Source organism: Agelaius phoeniceus, chromosome 3, assembly GCF_051311805.1.
Source record: "Agelaius phoeniceus isolate bAgePho1 chromosome 3, bAgePho1.hap1, whole genome shotgun sequence".
Classification (NCBI taxonomy): Eukaryota; Metazoa; Chordata; class Aves; order Passeriformes; family Icteridae; genus Agelaius; species Agelaius phoeniceus.
The window spans coordinates 6,801,599-6,823,261 of record NC_135267.1 but is presented as its reverse complement, the minus strand read 5'-3'; the positions used below and the strand labels follow the sequence as shown (position 1 = coordinate 6,823,261).

Here is a 21,663-nt window from a genome sequence, read left to right as displayed (position 1 = left end):
ACAGGGGAAAAAAATGTCTGATGGATCAATTCTGTCTTCACCATAGCCTTGCAAGAGAATCTCAGCCCAAGACTAAGGCATCTCCTCATTCTTCTCCCATCTGGGATTTGACTCCTTTTTCACTGACCTTGGTGTCTCCATGTTGTTTTCTCTATGTGCCTTCACCCTTTCCATTTCTCCCACTCGAGAGAAATGCAGGAAGCAAGAGAGTTTTTCCTGGCTTTGTTTGTCTTTAAATGTGATCTTACAAAGGCATATTCAGCTCTCTTAAGTGGTTTAACAGGGTGTCAAGATTCAAAACTTGCCAGCTGATTGGTTCTGTCAGGTCCAAAGGAAGCTGCCAAGGTCCTTACAGGGAATCACTTCTGTAGCTCATGGATTTTTTTCCTTAACTAAAAACTAAACTATGTTAAACCACAACAGGACGATTGAAAAGTGGCTCAGCTGCTGAGATAAAAGGGTTGAGATCAGCAGCACAAAGTCCTGCTGGAGGTCAGATATTGGTGGTGCACCCCTAGGGCTGCTGCTAGGGCCAGTGCTGAGTGTAAGCATCTCCTGTAGAAGAGTGAATAAGCTGAATCCACACTCTTCTCAGTGGTGTTCAGTGAAAAGAAATACAGTGGACACAAACTGAAAAAATGGAAAATTAATTAAAACATTAAAAAAAAATTACAATAAAGCCTTCTTTATATGGTAAGGTGATCAAGTGTTAGCACAGTTTGCCTTGACAGACTGTGAACTCAGTCTTTGGAAATATTTGAATCCTGACTGGGCATGACCCCGAGCAACCTGCTCTGGTTTGACTCTGCACAGAGCAGGGTGTTGGACTAAATAATCTCCAGACTTGCCCTTCAGCTGCAGCTATTCCCTGATTCTTACTCATCTTTCTTCCCTAATAAAAAAGTCACAACTTCATGCAACACATTCCTATAAAAGCTCTTTATAAAGCAGAGTTTTCTTGGTACATTCAGGAGTGTTGATGTATTGGTATCAGACTGCTCCTGGTTCCTGTTTGCCCTCACATTGCAGACAACTTAAAATGATCAATTGCTCATACTGATTTAGCACCCCTTAGAATCATTTTATCACAGACTTTATTACATAAATTTGGGCACTTTTTTGACTGGCGCTTGTTGAAGTTTTTACCCAAATGAAAATCACTCTGGAAGTAAAATAGCTTCTAGCATGTTCTTTAGGTTATAACAAGCTCCTGTTAGATCTGGGTTTGAGACTGCATTCCCAGTTTAATGATAGACACAACCCACTGTTGGTGCTTCATTGGCTCTTTTGGTAGGAATCTTTTTTAAGTTGTCCTGGATCATTGCTTTTTTCCTCCTGATTTGAGTCATCACTACAAAAGCTGGAGTTGATTCAGCTTCCCAATTCTTACCTGGCTGCTTACATCCAGTTGGCCTGGTTTAGTGTTCATTTATGTGTGCTTTGCTGGCAGTGTAAGGACTTGAGTGACTTCAACCAAACACTTGTTCCTTTTCTGATGCCTTTTTTGTTCTTTTATGCTGAGTGTGTTGCAAACACCTCTGCTGTGGTTCCAGGTGGCAGGCCCAGACAATCAATCTAAGTTTATCTGTGCTCAGCAAACTTCAAGAACTGTTCTTTCCCTGATTCTGTGGCTGCAGGAATGTGTTTGACCAGCGGAGCCTCTGAGCTGAGCTGACCATGCACTTGGGTATCACGACTCCCACGCTTTCTCCCAAGCTATTTCATTATTCAGCATTGCTGTTAAACATCTTCCCTGTGAATCATTGTGCCCATGATTCTGATGTATTGGAAGATGTAAAATGGTGTGAGATAGGAATGTGCTCAGGATTCTTTTTTCCCCTCTCCAACGCAATTGCTCTTACGTATTCATGCTGCTGTTTTACATTTCCGTTTCAAATTTATCGCCTTCTTTGCTCTGCATTTATTCCCTCCCACACTTAAAAATCCTTCAAATCACTCCTCTCTTTTTCTTTCCCACAGCAGTGCCAATCATCCTGTCCTGTTAACATTCCCACAGACATCTTGGAGTTTGTTCTTCAATCACAGGAGTTATTCACTTCCTATGCCACAAACATCTTTTCTCTCTCTCTCTCTCTTTAAATTGTGCTGAGGTGTTGTGAAGTGACATAATCACTTCTCTTTCTTTACCTGGAAGTATTCTGCTCCTGAAACCTGGGAATGCAGTGGCTTTTTCCAAATGCTAATTATGTTATCTTATGTGGGTTGTTGGTCCTGGTCAGCTTTTGGTCCCAGTCCTGATCTTTCATGCTTTGAAGACTTAGAGCCATCGGCGGATTTGTGAGTGCTGACCTGTTCATGAGTTCTCATGGGTCACACGTGGGTTGTCATGAATATGACAGATAAAATTGCTGCTAAAAATACAATTCAATAGGAGATATTCACAACCTTCCCATGGATTGGTACTTCTGCTGCTGGCACTGAAGGGAGTGTTCTCCTCTTCTGCACTTTGTTCTGCACCAGTCCTGCCTTCTCTGCATTAGCAATTTTCTGTTTGAAATTATTTATTATATGTGATCCCCCATTCATTTATCTGAGATAAACCATACGAGACAAAAATCTATTAAAAATTCTCTTCAAAAAGAGTCGAACTTTAAACTTCTGCTGCTTTATTTTAGCATTCAGGTGTATGGATTGCAGTGATCTCTTTCAAACACCTTCCAAACGTCTGTTGAATTTGTGCAGGCTTGTGCTTACCTACCACATTTCTGCCTGTATTTAAGAAAGCTGTGTTTATGTTTGTCCAGTCATGGGGTTTTATGAGTTGGTGACACAATTCCAGGTTGATGAAATTTAAGGTTGTCCTAACGCCCTGCTTTTGATTTGAAGTGCAAGTTTCAGATGTTTTTTATTAGAATTGGTAAACAATGCACTAAAGCAAGAAAGCACTCAAATAATGAGATCTCAAAATTATTTAGGAGACAAGGTTAAAACTTTATTCTGCAAAAACAGGATGTAGAGGGAACACAGGAATCTCTTTTTCTAGTTCAGCCACTTTGGTTTTCCAGATTGCAGCAGATTCTGTACATTGATAAATGGAGGTCTGAGATACTGGAAAGAAAGAAGCTTGGGTTTGCTTGTCTGTTATCTGCCATTTTGAAGACTGAAATCTCTGTCTGGGATCTGTTTGTTCTTTTCCTTTGAATTTAAAACTGCATGGACTTCAGGCCACTTTTATTTATGTAAGTTCTGCAGTTTTCTGTTACTTAACAAATTCTTGTTGTAAATACCAGTGACTCTGGCTTCCCATTCACCAAGGGAAGTAATACTTCAATTCCAGACAAAGCAAATTCTGTACAACTGAATTCTCCATCATTATTACACGTAAAGAATTATGGACAGAAAATTATTGCATATTAAAAAATACTCTATTGGTTGCAGCACGCAGCTGTCCTGATTGATTATACAATCCCTGTTTGAGAATAATGACTTCTAAACAATAGAAAAAATACCTCTGTGTTCTTTTTCTGCCTTTTAAAATTTTGCTTTGAAAAAATATTCCTTTCATCACCTTTTCCTCTAGAAGTACTGCTAAAATAGTTCTTAACCTGTAATTCTGCCTACATTTTAGGAACTGCTGTTGGTTTTGAGCATTAAGCCTGCATAAATGTTTTACTTCAGAAATTTGTATAGTAGTAAATAATCCAGCAAAAATAATTATTTTCCGTTTATCCTGATAAACGGAAGAATTTAATTAGCAAATTGAAATACAGCAGTTGTAACTGGGGAATGGCTCAAAGGCATTAGAGGAAAAGTCAAAGATGCGGGCCATTAAAATTTAACTAATTTTTTTCTAGACTTAAATTGATGTTTAAAAAATCCTAGCAGTGCATTGAAGATTCTCTGTGGCATGATTTTGTATTGGTAACTACTCTGTCTTCCAGAAAAGCTTTTGTAATCTGTACTTTCAAAATGCCCCATCCCTGGAAATAGCCAAGGTCAGATTCGACAGATTGCTCATTGCAGGGGGGTTGGACTAGATGACCTTTAAAGGTCCCTTCTATGATCCTGTGATATTTAGTAGCTTTTGAACATTTATTTTACAGCTTTGTAACTAACTCTGCATGAAAGTGGATGTTAATATAGAAACCTGTCTGTCTGTTATCCACCTTTCCTCTACAGAAACAAGGCAGCAAGTTGGGACTGTCTTCAGGGATGCCAGGATTTGTGTCTTTATCAGTGAGTGTGGTTTCAGTCCCTGTGGGTTTGTGTGGCTGCCAGGGTGGGCTCTGTGCAAGCCCCTGTGGCTGCACAGTGCCCCTGGTCTGTGACCACTGCACTCCCTTGGCCTGTAGCCTTGACAGACTGATGGGAGTCTTCTGGTGCTTAGCAAGGGGCTTTTTGTGTGCAAATTTTATATATTATGTCCATCACTGCAGTGAATGTGATGCCTTGAAGGCTTCAGTGGGCTTCTTTTAGTACAGTCTAACATAACAGACTGTCCTGAGACAATCTGCAGCTTGGTTAAAGGAATTGTTTTATTGGGAAACCGGTTATTTTTAAAATCTGATCACTGTATATGGCCTGGTCCGTGTCCCTTCAGAAATTTGGCTGCATTGTTGATGTATGTAAAATACTCTAAATGTAAAATACTGTATGTAAAATACTGTAAAATATGTAAATGGCAGCCAGACATGGCCATCACATTTTAAGATTTACAAGGACATTGACATAACAGAAATCAGTAGCTCTTTCAGTTGCTCTGTCCAAAAGATAAGACACTATTTTCTTTGTTCAAGTTGTGATTCAGTTACCTTCAAGGAATGTTTCTTGGTCTGTGACTGTCTCCAGTTGCCTCCATGTGTCCCAGAAACACAAACATGCTTGAGACACACTGGGATTCCTTCCTAGTCTAAATTCCTGCATCAGCTGCAGGGCTTATCCTTGCCATGAGGAGGGGTTGCTATCACTGGATATCATCCAATGTTAGAACTCTCTTTAGCGCTCTTTTAGTGCTAATATAAAGAGTTGTGACCTTCCTGTGTTACACACATTTTGGAGCATGAATTTCTTGTTGTTTGACTTGATGAAACCAGGGCCATGGAATGAAACAAAGCAGTTCCAAGTGATCCTTTGAGAGAGCAGGTGGTACAACCAAGGTGCCTCTTGCTGTGTGTTGTAAAATCTGAGCCTAAATTTATCTCTGTGGCCTGAGAAAATTGTAATATAGTTGGTGGGATCTCCAGTGAACTGAAGTAGGATTTTGCCTGTTTATCTCAAGTTGAAGGATGAATATGAAGTTCTGACTATAAAATCTCAGTTTGTGACTAAAATGCACAGATACTACTTTAAAAATTCGTAATAAATTGCAAATTAATACTTGAATCTTTTTTGTCTTTTCAACAATGAGGAAGCAATCAGCTTTCTATAGTAAGCTCTGCTTGCTGCAAGGAAAAAGTGTTGAAACAAATTCATATTTTATGGTAAACATTAGTATGGAACACCTCACATCAAAGAGCACAAGGTGTGGAGAGGACTGGAGTTTTTTAGTCAGACACTTTTTCCCCTTTAACTGAGATACTCTGCACTGTATAAAAATGAGGCTATTGGATTAACTCTTTCATGGTTGACATTTTTGAGTGCCTCAGTGCTTCACTCTCCATTCATAGCTTATTTGCATTGTTCTAATTTAATTGAATTAAGAGAAAATTAAGTGGTCTATAGCTAGGTCATAAGCTTTTAATTGGAATTGTATCCATAATTCCATGAATTGATTCGTGTGACCAGAATAGAATATTACTATGAAATTGTGTTAACAGAATGCAAAAATAATTTACAAATATAAGTTAAATCACCAATAAATATTCCCAGATAATTTAATGAGCTTACTTGTGAAGAAGTACAAACAACTAAATATGCATTGCTTGGTGCTGAGGTGAAGGCAGCTGTGATAAGGTTGTGAGCAAAAGTCAGAGCAGAATTAACTAGGACACAAGTGGTCATGAATAGGAATGCAGAACTGAGTAGGAGGTAAAGTCACTGTGTACTAACAGATAATTTTAACTACCATTTCTGTTGAAGACTTCCCTCATTTGGATGTTTAAATCTATGTTGAACAAAGTGATAGATGGACTGGGCTACAGAGTACAACTCCCATCAGATTATTGGGTCTGCATCTGTGTATCTGGACATGCACAAGTTGCTGTGGGACTGAAGTTATGACTTGATAGAAGTTTTACTTTACAGTTTCTGAGATCCAGTGATTATATGGGTTTTTGACCTTTGCAATTGGAATGTTTTAATACAGTTGAAAAAAAAAAAGATTGGACAGGTCCATTAGGCTCTAGAAAGTATTGATTGATAAAGTGTGGCTGGGAGTGAACTAAAAGATCATAAACATGGTCAACAATACCAGCACAAATGTGGGACTGTTGCATGCTACTGGGTGTCAAAACCAAGCTTAGAGTATTCCTGGAAGACTTACTTACCTGGAGTAACTGAAAGTGTGGTTTAGGAATCAGTGCTAGGTCCCAAATGTGTGTAGCCACTTAAAGTGAAATCTACAGATAATTAACCAACATATTCCCAAAGTTCAACAAGTTCATAAGCTGGGTTTGCATAGGTGTGAAGTGACCAGAAGATTATAAGAAGCTATGAAAGAATAAAAAAGTAGAGGATGAGAAAGTCTTTTTTCCAAGAAAACAAGAAACTTCACAGAAAGAGTTATTCCTGATTTCTCCAGTTTTGATACGGGCTTCTGATTAAAACTGAAGTACTTAAAGTAAAATGAACAAAAAAACCCCAAAAAACAACCAAACAAACAACTTACAAATAAACCCTATTCTAAGGTAACAGCTGAACTTGCTGTAGGTTAGTTGGACCCAATATTTGGGTTCTCCCCCTTCTGCCTTTGGCTTTCCTAAACTTTTTTTCCTTTTCTACTTTCCTATCAAAAGTAGAGTGAGTTGGAATTTTTGTATGGAAATGTTCTGCTGCAGGAAGATGCTTTGGTTTGGGGAATATCAGGCATCTGGGTTCATTGTTTGAAGCTCCATGTTTCAGAAGGAAGCTGTCTGTTTAAATATAGATCAGTTGCTTTGAAATAAGATCAATTTTCTGTCACTCACTTGTACTTTAATGTATTTGCTATTTAATTATTGTCAGTTTAATATTGACGATGCCGTGTCAAGCTCTTTTATATTAGAGAGTGGAGTAACATTATAGAATAACTAAATGGTTTGGAACTGTTTTAAATACATTCTGAAACCACACTGATATCTCATATTTGAAATGCCTATATAGAAACTAGCTCTGCTTCAATTTTTAAATTGTTTTATTTTTGTGGATGTCTCTTTAGAGCTGTATCACACTTCATAAAAATATGGAGATGCTGAATAAACAGAGTTCAAAACATAGAAACAGAACTGGTTCTGGTCCTTTCCTGGGCTGGGTCAATGCAAGACTGTTTCTTGAGTTCAGGTTAGAAAAATAAGTTTGGGTTTTAGGGAGAGGAAAAGGGGGAAACTAAATCTGATCTGTCTTCAAATAAGATACAGGCTGTGAAATGGCCCATCATGGTCTCTTTCTTCTGTTTGTGAAATCAATGAAATCAGTCTTGTAAGGAGAAACTAGGATAAATCTATTTTATAAATACATTACAAGTGCACTAATAACTTAGAATTACTTAGGTTTCTTTCTTCTTTTCTTATTTCACTTTAGAGCCATTGGAATCTTCATACCTGACTTTTAGGTCTTATTGTATCTAATCTCCATCTGTCTTTTGAACATAAATAAAACAATAATAGCAGAGAATTGATCAAAATAGACAATAATGTCACCTGTAAATAAAACAAAAAGTAATATTTGGATATGGCAAATCTTAAGTATCAACACCTTTTTTTGTCTGCAGTTTAATCAGTGGACTAATAGAAGAGACTATTTGTTTTAAAGTGTTGCAGTAAAATAAATCCAACCCTATACTATCAGGATAAAATAGCAATTACGTAAGAAATCTATTATTCATTCCTTCATTATTTGCTGTCTGACTGCATGCTGTTTGACAGTGGGCTTTTTTCTCACTCTCCTTTTTTTCCCCCTTTGAACTGGGCTGCTTTTGCTGGCTTGGCAGTAAAGGCTGTTTTCTCTCAGCACAGCCATTAAATCTCTCACCTGCGTGTCCTGTGCAGAGCTGCAGTTGAGAGATAAGGTTGGTCTCTCTCACAGCAGTGAGCATTGGTATTCCAGGCTCTTCTTTCAAGGGCATTTTGCTGTGATGAAGCATCTGAAATGACAAGGAAAACATACAGGCATGTTAAATACCCTTGCTAGTCTGAGACAAGTAAAGGTAAATGGAAATGATTTTAAAATACATTTTGAAGCTGTTAACAGAGCTTGTGGATAACTGCAAATCACAGTTTTAGGCAGGAGCATTACGGACCAATTCCAACTGGCATCATCCATTAAATAACAAATAGTAATGGAGAGTCCTTGTCCTGCCCAGATTACACTTAAAATCTAAATAAAACACAAAGCTCTGAGCTATTCTGAATGTGTGTTCCTGCATGCTCTTCATCCAAGGTTACAAAGGTAGTTCTTGTGAAGAATTGAATCCATTTCTTCAGTGTCTTATTCCTGTGACAGCCCCTGAGCACTTCCATCTTCCCACTGGGAACCGAAGGAGATACTTGGGATTTCAGTTTCCTGCAGCTGTCAGAGCACTGGCCTGGCATCCTCTGTGTGTGTGAATCTTGTACAGAATCCTTCTGGGACCTGGGTTTAATTCGGTTTTCAAGTACTGCAAGAATAAACATATGTGAGGACTTCACCTGTTTTGTAGTCTTCGTCATTATAACTTTTATAAAATTAGAGACAGCATAAAAATCTGTTTTACATGTGCTCATTAATATTGGATGCATTGACAGAGCAGGTATCACCATTCCTATCTTGCTGTTGGAGAAATCGAGGAACAGTGATAACTTTATGGGTAGGATTCAGTTATAGATTAGCACTTAAATTACAGCATCAGTTTATACATATGTACATATGTGCTAGATGCTTATCTTTCTGTTGTAGTTGCTGGAAATCTCATTAGCAGTCAGAGGCTGGAGAGAAATTCAGTCTGTCCTAAACTACACAGCAAGTGATTGATCAGCAAAATCCCACTCTAATAGTCCACGGAGTACATTGAACAGGGACTGTGTTGAACAGCTGCCCAAATAATAAGTGCTAATTTAAATATATTAAAGAACCTCTTGGGGCCTCTGGCTGATGGTTCAGAGGAGGGTGATTTCCAGAGGTCCTGGATCATGTCTGTCAAGTCTGTATGTGTGTCTTGGATACCCTTAGGTATCTCCCATTGCATTAGCTATCCATGCTGGAGCCATGAAATTGATTCCCAAATCTGTTGCTTATACTGGCAATGTGTATACCAGCATGTGGGGATCTCTATTTAGTTTTCTTAATTTGAAACCTATGCAATTTATCAATGATCCTGTGTAGCTAGGCTGCAAATAAATTCAGCTAACACTGCAAGGTTATGATATTCTTCTGTTGCCAGGGATTCATGTGTGTGTTATGTATTCTGTAGGTGGTCGTGGGTTCACCAGATGAATCAAGGATGTCTTGACTCCTGAACTGCAGCAGTTTATTTTACCAGAGAGAGAGAGAGGATTGCAATTTGGGACCATAACAGTTGTTTTCCTGTGTGGATCTGGCACAGAAAAGGATTTGTAACCATTCTGAGTTGACAGAAGACACACGCACAGATTTCCACCCCCTCACACCTCCCTGAATTTACTTGGAAGCGAAGAACTATGAATGGTACAGCCACGTTAAAATAATTGAGCAGCTCTGACTCACAGTTGCAGCTTGTGTGTAGCTAAATGAGACAGCAGAGTGATGCTGCCTGACTGACACAGTTGTTTATGCAGTCACTGAAGTATTCTCCCACCATGTGCAGGCCTTTGAGTTGTTTGGTATTATCTTTATTAAAGAGGGAGAAATCCTTCATAATGCTGATGATTTGTTTTATTTTCTTGGATGCCCTCAGATTCCGAGACCTAGAAGCATGACTGACAGAAAATTATTGCCTACAGAAAAGCAAAATATCACTTAAAATACAGAAAAGCTGCCTATCATGAAAGCAAAGCCAGCCAAGGCATTTTCTAAAATCAAAAGTGTCTGCATGTAAGAGGAACTTACTGATTTAGGATTATTCTAAATTTAATTGAACTTTTATTGTCTGGTCAAGATTCCGTGTCTTTAAAAATCTTCATAGGAATGATTATTTATTATGAGAAGTGGTGAATTGGAGTCCTTTTTTTTGCCACAATTGATGCCAATTTAAGATTTGTAGAAACTATAGCTTGGGGGTCAGACTCATTGTGGGAAAATCAGTGGGTTTGTAGCTGTTGGATCGTTCAGTGTTCCTTATTCACTGCAAATGATAGCTAAATATTCTCTTTAAAATATACACTTCCAAGCAGTTTGATGACTATTCAGTTTGCTGGTGTGTTCCTCTGGCTGGATTTGTCTGGTGCTTCCATTGTTTTGGGGGTAATTGACCTTAGCACAAACCAATGCTCACTGTGTTTAAAAAAAAAAAAATTCTTTCACTGGGTGAGCTGAACCCTGCCCTGTCTTCAGTGTTCTATTTTCCTTATGTCCTTGTGAAACACCTCTTTGAAGAAGCTAACTTTGCTCCTGAAGAATGTTTGTGGTTGGCCTTTTTTATCTTCTGCTGTAGACAAAGAAATTGGAAGAACTGTCTTCTTTTTCTTCTTTGCCTAGTTGCCAAAACCAACTAAGTTATCTTTTTCTGGATTTTTTTCAGGACTGTCTCTTACATTTCTAAAATTTTATGTGGTTTTGAAAGTATTTATGCTTTATAATACCATTAAAAATGAGATTATATTTGTAAAAGTATGCTCCTACTGACATGTAGGAGCATGGTTTAAATGCTGTTTACTTGTGTAGTAGGCTGCACAAGATCAATAGAGATGCACATCATTAAAAGCACTTCAATCAGCCATAATGTGAATCCATTCCCAGTGTTCCATTCAGCCCTCAATGGGTCATTGATGGAGGCCTCCTTTTTATTTTTCTGGATTTGTACATTGACCGAGTAAGGTTTGCACCTGCAAGCAGAGCTGCTGCAGAACTAACCCCTCTAGTACCAGTGATAACAAGCACAAGCTTCATCCATAGAGCAGAAAAGTCAGGATCTGAATTTAGCTGCTGGGTTTGGTTACCACATGGCTGGTGTTACTGTGAGGTCCAGAGCCAGTGAAGTTGCCCTAAGGCTAAATCAGTGGTAGTTTGCTTGCAAAAGGAGGGTCAAGATTTTGCAGCAGTTGTTTTAATGACTTGAGAGTTGAGCTGGAAAATCTTAAATCTGTAGTGCTGCTTATATGTGTTAAACTGAGGCACAGCTGGAACTACAGGAGGGAAACAACTCCACACACAGGAGTAAAGGCTGTGCTGTTCCAGGAACTGTACAGATCCAGAATGGTAGATTCCTGGCTGGAATGACATGACTTTAATTTTCCTTCTAGTTGAGGAAATGAAAATATAAAAGCTGATGAAAATACAAGATCTGATTATCAAGTGTTAATCACCAGAATCTAGTGATGCTATAGGGTTACTGTGGTGCTTGTGAAGGAACAATAACCTGGAATATTGCTCTGAGTTGTAGAATATGTCTGATGTCTATGCATGTAACTGTGAATACTTGGTATTTCCATGCTCAGCCTGATTGTACAAATGAGCCTCAGGTGCTCCAAATTCAGCCCCCCTGAGATATTCACAGTGGTGAGTAGTGCCCCTTGAATTTCATGCAAAACTGCTGCTATGGACACACATTAAAACAAATTAAGAAGCTTTTGAATAACTGTTCAAAACTCTCCACTTTCAGCTCTCAGAATGTATGGTCATGGTCTTAAACCCCATATAAAATTGGTGAGGGATGGCAGTAGAGTTACATACTGGTACCAGTTTGTGATCTGGAGAACCTACTGAGTGAGTATCAGTACAATGCTGAAGTGCAGGTCTATCTATAGCAATTTCTGTTTACTAAATATAATATTTTAAAATATTCATGAAACATGGCTTCCTTTTTCTTGTGAGTTTGGTGAACTGCAATTAAGAAGACCATCTAGAGACAGAGTTAAGAAATTTTTTGAAAGAAATTGAAATACTTTTCTTTAAATTTGGATGAAAAGCAAGTCTCCAGAACTGGAGAAATAAGTCAATATTAACCAATTTTAAAGTGTTCAATAATAAATTTTTCATTAACATTAGGTGAGACTACAAGGAATTGTGGAGTGCCCTGAACAAAAACCATTCACACAGGAATATGTCTTGATTTCAAATGAGAAGTGAGCAGTAGCAAATAGAATATGACATATATTCAAAGATATTAGCTGGGGTACTCAAAAGCTTTATAGAGTTCTTCTGTTAGGTAATCTTTGTTTTCAAGAGGCAAAACCAACTAGGTTATCTTTGTAAAGAGCTCACTAAAATACCCTAGTTAGCTAGAGTGATTTTCAAGGGGAAAAATTAGGTTATACTTTGGAATAGGCAAGAAAAAGCAAGAAATGAAAGTAATTGTGATCTCAGTAAGGTTTCCTTATTCAGATGAAGTGGAAAAATTGCAGTGATTCTCTTTTGAAAGGAGATTAACAGTGGATGTGCAGGAATAATCATGAAGTGGAGCAGGTCAGTTTGCACATCAGGTGCCAGTTTTCATAAGAACATTAAGGCTATTGAATTTGATAGGTGACAGTTTTCATAAGAAGAAGAAAGGAAGAAAATAATTCCAGAACTATCCAGTGTAGCTCTGTAATGTAAGATCATTTTTCCATCACTGCTGTGGAACCACATTCAGGCCAGGCATCACCCTCACTCTGGATGCCTTTATGGACCTTAGAGACCATCATCATCTGCTTCTTGATCTTTTCCTATCCCCAATGCTTGTTTTGTTTTCATCCTGTTGGTCCATCACTGTTATAACTTTCATAAGACTCAGACACGTGACTCACCTTTGCTTTCAGTGTTTCCTTCCAGCTCTTTGGTAGCACTTCTGGCTTCCCACTTTTCTGATGCCATGATTTTTCCCTTGCTGTCTGCCTACAACTTCAATCAGGCCTTTATGGCTTTTTTTCTCTTTTAGCACATACATATTATATTCAAATATACGAATAAAAGGTCCTATAAACGCTCTCAAAAAATGTTAACTTCAAAATATTTCTAAAAAGTGGTTTCCTGTGGTTTATGAAAAATCTTGACAATGATTAAGTGGCCAGTGCACAAAGGAATTGATAATTGTGACAAACAATATTGATTCATTTTCTGCTTTCTGCTTCCCTGTCCATTTCTGTTGGTCTGTATAGTCTGGGTTTGTAAAATATTTAGTGCTGGGATAGGATTTTGTCCTGGCTGTGGATCTTAGATTGTGATTACTGCTGGGGAGGTTGCTATAAATGCAAGTTGAAAAGTGAGAAAATTGTTTAATAGAACTTGAAAAAGAATACTCTGATAAGAGATATTGGCTCATCTGTCTCAGCATCTAATGCCACTGCCCTCTCACAGTAAAGAATTTGCTCCTAACACCTAATATTAGTATAATTAGGAGTTTATCTGTGAGAGAAGTGGAGGTAAGCAGAGCAGTCTCTTACATTGAGCCATAAGCAGCTCCTGTGTTCATAACCAGTAGTTAAATATTTAATTCTCCTTATTAATCTGATGTATCCATAAATGCCAATTCTAGGCCTACAACAATTAATTGTAATTTATGGATCACGAGAACGAAATGGTAGAGAATGAAATGGTCACTTCAGAAGTCGCAAATATGTAGATATTTTATTTCTATCATTAAAAAAATTATAAAACTTGCAAAGAATAAACAGATCACTGAGTCAGCAGGTGTAAAGCACCTTCACTTCTACTTGTTTCTTTTGTTGAATGCTGTTTTATTTGTGAAGGGTTAACCCTTAGGATGGATGGTGTAAAGTTTGCCCAGTGTGAAGTCCTAATTTCAAGGAAATTTTCATGTTCTGTTCTTTGAAGGGGTATTGACTTCCAAATCACACACAGACATGCCTCTGATCTTCCTGGGGATGAGTCACAGTGCAACGTGGATGCGAAGCACTGGCATCAAATTTGCAGTGTGTTGATCACTGCTGGTGACAGGACAAGATGTTCTCTAATCCTGTGTGTGGGGTTGTAGAATGTGCTTTATTAAAAAAGAGGACTTAGAGCTATTAAAACCAGAGGGCTGAGATTTTGGTGATTTGAGGGGTTTTTTATTAGTGCTCTGCTGTAGATTTTCAAGTATAGTAAAGTCACAAATGTTACCTTGAGATTAGTGGCTTTAAATGCTGGGTTAATTTACACACAGAGTGGAGCTTTCAGTGTCAGGCGATCTCTTTCTCTTTTTTCTTTTTTTTTTTTTTTTTTTGCCACCATAAGCACTCAGCTGAAACAACAGCTATGACTCAGTTGACAGTGAACGCTGCTTGAATTGATTTAGTCCGAGTTCAGATTTAGCACATAATCATGTTCAATTTGATCCACTGTGCTGCCTAGAGATAAAAGGGTTGAAAAAATAGATTTAGCTTATGTCAGTCTTTGTGGTGATGTCATTGCCATGAGAGATGGAATAGCGCTGTTACTATGCTGTGCCTGCTCAGTTGGTGGGTGTACGGGGGACAGGCAACCAGCAACTCACTTTAAGTGCACAGAGCTCGTGTTGGAGGCTTGCAGGCATTGCCAGCGCTGAAACTGAATCTTGGACTGTTCAATTGCAGTACTGAAGATTTTTTTTTTTATTCTTTTGTTGTTTTCTTGCATCGTTTGTGACTCTGAGCTTGCCTAACTCAGTGTACAAAGGCGGGGGATGCCAGCCCGTAGCATGGACTGTGATGTTTCCACTCTGGTTGCCTGTGGGGTTGATGTGGAGGTTTTTGCCAGCCAAGAGGTTAAGGTATGCGCCTGCAATCCTTTTGTTGCTTCTTAGAAAAGCCTTTGGGAGCAATAGGCATTTGTATGTAGCAATTGACAATAAGGGGGCAGATGAGATTCTGCTGCGGTGGTAAAAGAAACGCAGTTTAAAAAATCCGTTAATTAAGGGAGAGAAATATGGGAAAGGAAATGTGTCTGCTTTTTACTGTGTTTTGATAAGCTGAAAGAATAGCCTGGTGTTTACTCTTTAATGATGTAAGAAATGGGTTATATAACTGACATCTGTGCATATGCATGTTTCATATTCATAAAAAAATCTTTCATTGTTAATTTTGTCAAGTTATTTTTAGTCTAGTGTCACTTTTTAGATCAGCCTTGCCATAAATGTTATTTATTGATGTTGATAACCTTCAGATATCTTTACTCAGTCGAACAGTAGCTGTTTCTTTCCTTCACATTCAAATCAAATATGCAAACATTAATTTTTTGTGAAGGGCTAAAAGTTTGTAGTAAGTATCTTTGTGCATCTGCAGTGTAACAGAACACAAAAAGTTATGCATCTTGCATATCATATGCATACCTGAAAAACAATGCTTAAATCTAAGGCTTGATATTCAGGGCTCATAGTCTCTTAATTAAACAACTGCTGTAGAAAAGTCATTGTGTGTAATTGCTTACTGTTGAAATCAATTATCTTTTTCATTTATTCTCATATTATTGCAAGAAAATCACTGCAAATTAAGTTTGAAAGAGGAATTCTAAGTATGCTTTTCACAGATCATCTGAAAGAGCTCATAGATGTAATACAGTGATATTCACAGTGATATTCAGCAGTTTATAAAGGACAAAGGTACAGACAAAATTAGTTTCTAATCTGATGGTACTTAGTATTGAAAGACTGGAACAGGGTAAAAAGGATTTACAAATTGGAGGTCAAATTTTGAACCTCTGCTCTGTTTGGTTCTGAGTCAAACATTAAAGCCACTGGAAATAAAACTACTTTGATTTGCAAGAGGCTCTGATGATTTTTATTTCCCTGTTAGTCTGTTAATGTATGAGATCATTTATACTTTATACAGGTGCTTTTGTGTTGGCATCAAGAGATTCTTCTTAATTTAAGAATCTTTTTCTTAACAGTTTAGTAGTGAATTTAGAGATGAAAAAGTGAGTAATTCAGAGGAATGATTCAGGTGAGGAGTCTTGCCTGCGTTGGGACATGTTTCTTGTATTATTTTGAAGTAGTTAAATGTTTATCTGCTTATTCATTTTTCTTTTCTTTTTTTCTCTTTTTTTCATTTTAGAGCATTTTCTTTTAACATGTAGGATTTACATCTGCATTGATATGATCTTGTTTCTGGGTCTTTTTGTGTCTGGTCCATGTTAGATGTAAGACCATGCAAGAAATTAAAGTAGTAGTGAGCTTCTTATATCCTCATGTTGCTCATATGCCAGTAGCAGTGCAAAATCAAAATTCTGACTAACATAAATCAGCAGAAAGCATTCCAGTGACTTGGGTAAGATTTAGATTAGCCTGATTTATAGCAGCATCTATAAAGTGTGGGCCAGGAGTACAAGATAAGAGAACAAAAGGGTTACAGAGACATTACAGGAATTGTAACCCTTTTGTGTTTCTTGGACTTTCTGTACCTTGTTTGCTTTGGCTGAAATTGCCCTGTTTTGCCTTTTTCCCCACCATATGTTAGAATTAAAATGTTGATTGCAAAGACTTTGGGTATATTTACAGTGGGGACTGCACTGCAGACTGCACTGCAGCTTAGAAACGCAAAGTCTACTTGGAAGTTGCCTGGCTTAGAGGCTGTGAGCAGCGTGTGCTCCGTGACCCACAGCTCACTGCAGCTCCTTTCCAATGGGTTTGTCCCCAGACTCTGTTCTGGAGGCTGTGGGCAGCTCTGTGCTCATCCCCAGACTCCCCATGCAGCACCCTGCAGTGTGGGCATCCTCTTTGGGAAAGTTTCACTGCTGCTGATAATTTAAAGCTGGAGATACCTACTGCTCTTTGCTCACATCCAGGAGAATTGCGGGGAAAAGAACAGTATGGGGGTGGTTTTGGTTGGTTTTTTTTTTTTTTTTTTTTTTTTTTTTTTTTTTTTTTTGTTTGTTTGTTTTGTTGTTTGGGTTTTTTTTTAAATGCAAAAGGGTTCACTTCAAAGTGAGGTTTTTTTGGTGACAGTGTGGTCACAGCATAGAAAAGTTTATGTTGACTTTGATAGGATGAGGAACAGATTTAGGGTTAAAAAGGAAGGAGGCTGTTGCTGAGAAGAGATGGGTGTGGAAGTTGAAGAGCAAAAGCAAGTGCAGAATTCCTGTCTTCTCCACCTACCCTGTGAGTACCCCTCTGCCCAGCCCTTTTGTGGGTCAGCCTGAAGGCACAGGTAGCATTGACAACTGAAGTCCAGGCTATTGTCACCCTCTTTATTGCAGGGAATCTTCTCCCTGTGTGAAGGGGATGTTCCCTCAGTGGTAGAACAGATACTGAAGATCTTAGAATATGTGTGGTGCTCGGTGAGATTTGCTAAAATGAGCAATTGAGTCCTGTAGAATAGTTCTCTGATGTCAGTAAGGGTTGTGTTCAGGATTTAGGATATGCTTACAGCATATCTCACTTTTATTTTTCAGTTTAGGTTTAGAACTGACATGAGGCTTGGGAGAAGGATGCTGGTGTTGCTGAGCCATTGTTCTCCCAGGAGGTTTGGGAGAAGGATGCTGGTGTTACTGAGCCATTGTTCTCCCAGGAGGTTTAGGAAGAGGATGCTGGTGTTACTGAGCCATTGTTCTCCCAGGAGGTTTGGGAGAAGGATGCTGGTGTTACTGAGCCATTGTTCTCCCAGGAGGTTTGGGAGAAGGATGCTGGTGTTACTGAGCCATTGTTCTCCCAGGAGGTTTAGGAAGAGGATGCTGGTGTTACTGAGCCATTGTTCTCCCAGGAGGTTTAGGGAGAAGGATGTTGGTGTTACTGAGCCATTGTTATCCCAGGAGGTTTAGGAAGAGGATGCTGGTGTTACTGAGCCATTGTTCTCCCAGGAGGTTTGGGAGAAGGATGCTGGTGTTACTGAGCCATTGTTCTCCCAGGAGGTTTAGGAAGAGGATGCTGGCAACACGGAGCTGTTGCTCTGCACTTTGCAGCGTGTGTTGGCCACAGCTGCAGGCTAGGGGTGTGAGGAGCTTGCCAGGACTGCAGTAGCAGAGCTTGGAGTGTTGGGGCTTTGGAGCAGCAGTTCCCACAGCAGGTGGCCATGGGGACTCCTGGAAGTTGCCACTTCTCAAGAGCATCGGTCCCTCAGAGCTGCAGAATTCTCATACAAAGCTGGCTTTGGGCACAGGACTTGGAACAGAGGGAGCTCTCCAGCTTATGCTGCTTTTCCACCTCTGGAGACCTTATTCTGTAGCCATTATGCTCTTAGCATCTGGCAGTCAGGCTTGGAACCACTCTGTTTCCATTTGGCCTCTGGAGCAGGGGAGCAGTTATTTAGTACTGAAGGCTTTTTGGTTGCTGCATTTGGAGCTGCTCATCCTCTCTGAACAGAGGCTTGTGTGGGTACCTTGGCAGTGGCAACTTGCCCCAGCACTGACACCACAAACCCATCCAACAAACCCTTCACTTCTGATCAGCTGCTGCTTTGAGTTGGCTTTTCTAATCCAGAAATTGGGTCAGGCTAATCAACATGCCACTGACTGTAGATCAGGAACTAGAAGAGTTGAGAAGAGAAGGCAACCAGAGGAATCACAAAGTGCAGTTCTGCTTTGAAGTTCACCTGGATAATTAAGATTCTTTCGGTGCCTCTAGATGATAATTTCATGTAATGATCTTTGTTACATAAGCAATTAGTTAATGAATATCTTGTTTATTTCTAATAGAGGAATCCCAGACATCACTGAAACAGTGGAAGAGAATTTAAACTTGTATTTCTTACTCTAAGCAATGTGTTTTTTATATGATTAATTCTACATATTCTCTTCTCATTTTTGTTCTCACAGACCATTCCATTCAGAAGCAAGGTAGGACTGGGGTGACTTGGCATTCCTATAAGAGAGAAGAAACACTAATGATCCAGATGGATCACATCCTGAAGACAGTAATGTAATGTGGATGGGACCATTATCTTAACACAGGGATAAAACCCAATGTGTACATGAGCCAGGCAGCAAAGGGCAATAATAGGAATAGTTTCACTGTTTGGACTGCTGCTTTGGAGGATTGATCCCTATTGGAGCAGAATCTCTGTCAACCTGTAAACTCATTTCTCAGTTCAGATGCTCCAGTGAGCACCCTGCTAATGGGAATTGTTTGGGATGGATGGGTGGGAGGTTCAGTCACTGCCCTGCAGTTGCCTATCAGAGGTTTAGCAGTCTAAACTTCTGAGGTCTAAAGGGCAAAAGCACACTAGATGCTTGTGGTTTTTGCTCTCCACTTCAATTCTCCACTTGTCTAAGTGGCTCATTCACAAAGATGTTCTGAGGTTTAAAGTTTAAGTGCTCTAAGGCAGGAGTCAAGTGAAGAAAACTGGAGAAAGGGGGAGAAATGTTGCTGCCCCTCTGGATGGTGCCAGCTGTCCAGTGGCAGGAAGCATGACTTGCTGGGAGAGTTTCTGGGTTTCTGCCTTTGCATCCTTCTCCTTAGCCATGTGAGCTTGATCCGTGGGAAGAGTCTGTTGCACAGTCATAAGACTTCACAGACGGGCTCTAAGGAGGGAACCAAACAACAGCATGACTGCCAAAAATACCCTGATGGCTCGAAAGGCCTGCTCTGTACCTTCTCTTGGTATTTTCCATAGTTGGTAGTTCTTTCTAATTGCAAATAAGGTTGAGTCTGGGAAATCTGCATGATCCAAGAGTTCTGGAGAAATAGACTTGTGTGTGTTTTGATCTCTCCTTACTGTCTTGTGTTGATCTGGAGCAAGTAATGGAGAGGAGCTTTCCAAATGCTGTAGTGCTGTTTCCAGGACACTGACCCTGCTCTTGGCTTCAGGGTCAGCACAGAGAGACTCTGACAGCAAAGCTGGGGCTTGTGCAGCCACTGCTGCTGCACACTGAGGTGCTCCCAGTTCCAGTCACAGGCTGGGCTTTGTCTCTGTCCTTCTAACACCCTTATGGGAAGGCAGCTGGGCTCTTTAGGGAAGTTCCCAAAGAAATGATTTCTGATCTTCACTTATTTGTTCTCGCTTCTCCCCTACCTCAGAAGAAGGGGGGTGCTGCTATTTCACCAGATTTTGGTGGCAGCTGCAGGTGTTTACACACCTCTGAATATGGCAGAGCTTCTGCATCTCCTTCTTCACCCTTTTAATGCTAATAGGGAGCAGCAAAGCAAGTCAGGGGGGCTTTGTATTTTCTCTGATCCTCCTTTCTATTGGAAGTCACATGAAGATATTTCCCTTTCATAAGGATAGCTAGACAATGAGTAATTTGTCAAATGAAAATAAATAACAACTAGAATGTGTTGGTAGAAGGTGCAGGATTAATCCAAGGCAGGTAATAAGGTAAGATGGAGCTTGTAATTCTACTGACAAATGGCCCAGCCTGTGTGAGGAGCACTGAAGAGATGGTGATTTTCTTAAGCAGATTTGAAGAATTAATCAGTGCAGCTGTAGATTGATGTACTTGTAATATGGATACATGTGTGATACTGATTTTTCATTAATTACTTAAATTATTACAGCAAACATATTAAATTTTAACAGCAAACATAAAATGGAAATTAAAATTAAAATTCTCAGAAGAACCAAGAGAGATAAAGTACCCAAGTTCTTTCTCCTCAAAAAAAAAAATAATTATCAAGGACACATTATTTTCAGGTCTGCAGTGATCCAGTCTCATTTTCCTCTGAAGGTGCTGTAGATGTGCACTCTTTTGTCTCAAATTTTACTGATGCTGTTTGCTGCTGCTTAGTATGACTAAGATTTGATACTGAGCAGTGTTGCAGGTTCTGAGGCAGAGGTCTGCACCAACCTTTTATGTATCTTTAGTAATTTTTTAGTAATTTATAGCAATTTTTTGTTTTTGCTCGTAGACTAATGTACATGCTTAGTGGTTGGAGAGGTCTTCCTTTAATATTTTCTACAGGTGATTCTACCAGAGGCCTTAAATAATCTACTCAGTTTTGATCATTCAAGTGCTAAACAGCCTGTTTGCTTTGGAAGATGCTGCCTAATCATATGCTAGAGTGCAAGCAACCGTGACAGCGTGGTCTTGAGCAGAGAATTCTTCCTTGGCAAAAAGACACTGAGGAAATTGTACCACAGTTTGTCAAACACTTGGCTAACACACAGCCTGCCAAGGACCAGAAACCAGCCAAGCCAAGCTCCAGTCAGTGGCCACTTGCTGGAAGACTGTGTTTTCCATGCACATTTTACAGTGGCACCAGCATTGTGTGCATGAGCCTGTCCTGAAGATCTCCCCCTCTAATATGATTTTCAATAAGCAAGGCCAACAGAATTGAAATTTTCCTTCTAAAGGCCAACAGAATCGAAATTTTCCCCAGGGGAGACTTCTTCCCTTTCTTTTCCTTATTGGCAACGTCTCTAAAAAGCAAGTGCAGCCATGGAGTTTGGCTCCAGCCTGTTTTCCATCGAGGATTCTGTTTGATTTCTGCTTTGTCCATGTCCATTCCTGGAAGCACAGACTGCCTTCTCAAAACATCAGTGTCCTTGTGATGCCTTTAACTGTCCCCACATGGAATGTCTCTTGGTGCTGAATCAAGGAGAAGCCTTTGGTTGTAGCAGTTGTGATGGA

General features: G+C 39.4%; 1 protein-coding gene across 2 annotated transcripts in view; it reads left to right on the top strand.

The window, feature by feature from the left end:
- RCAN2 (regulator of calcineurin 2) overlaps positions 1–21,663 on the top strand; it is an 85,015-nt gene that overhangs the window by 27,754 nt on the left and 35,598 nt on the right. The window contains exon 1 of one of the 2 annotated variants that reach the window (XM_054630351.2): positions 14,510–14,938. The exons of the other annotated variant lie outside the window; for it this stretch is intronic. Within the exon in view, the coding sequence (XP_054486326.1) occupies positions 14,852–14,938 (87 nt within the window). The 5' untranslated portion in view covers positions 14,510–14,851. Of the gene's footprint in view, positions 1–14,509; positions 14,939–21,663 lie in introns of those variants that run through there. 2 annotated transcript variants of the gene reach the window in all.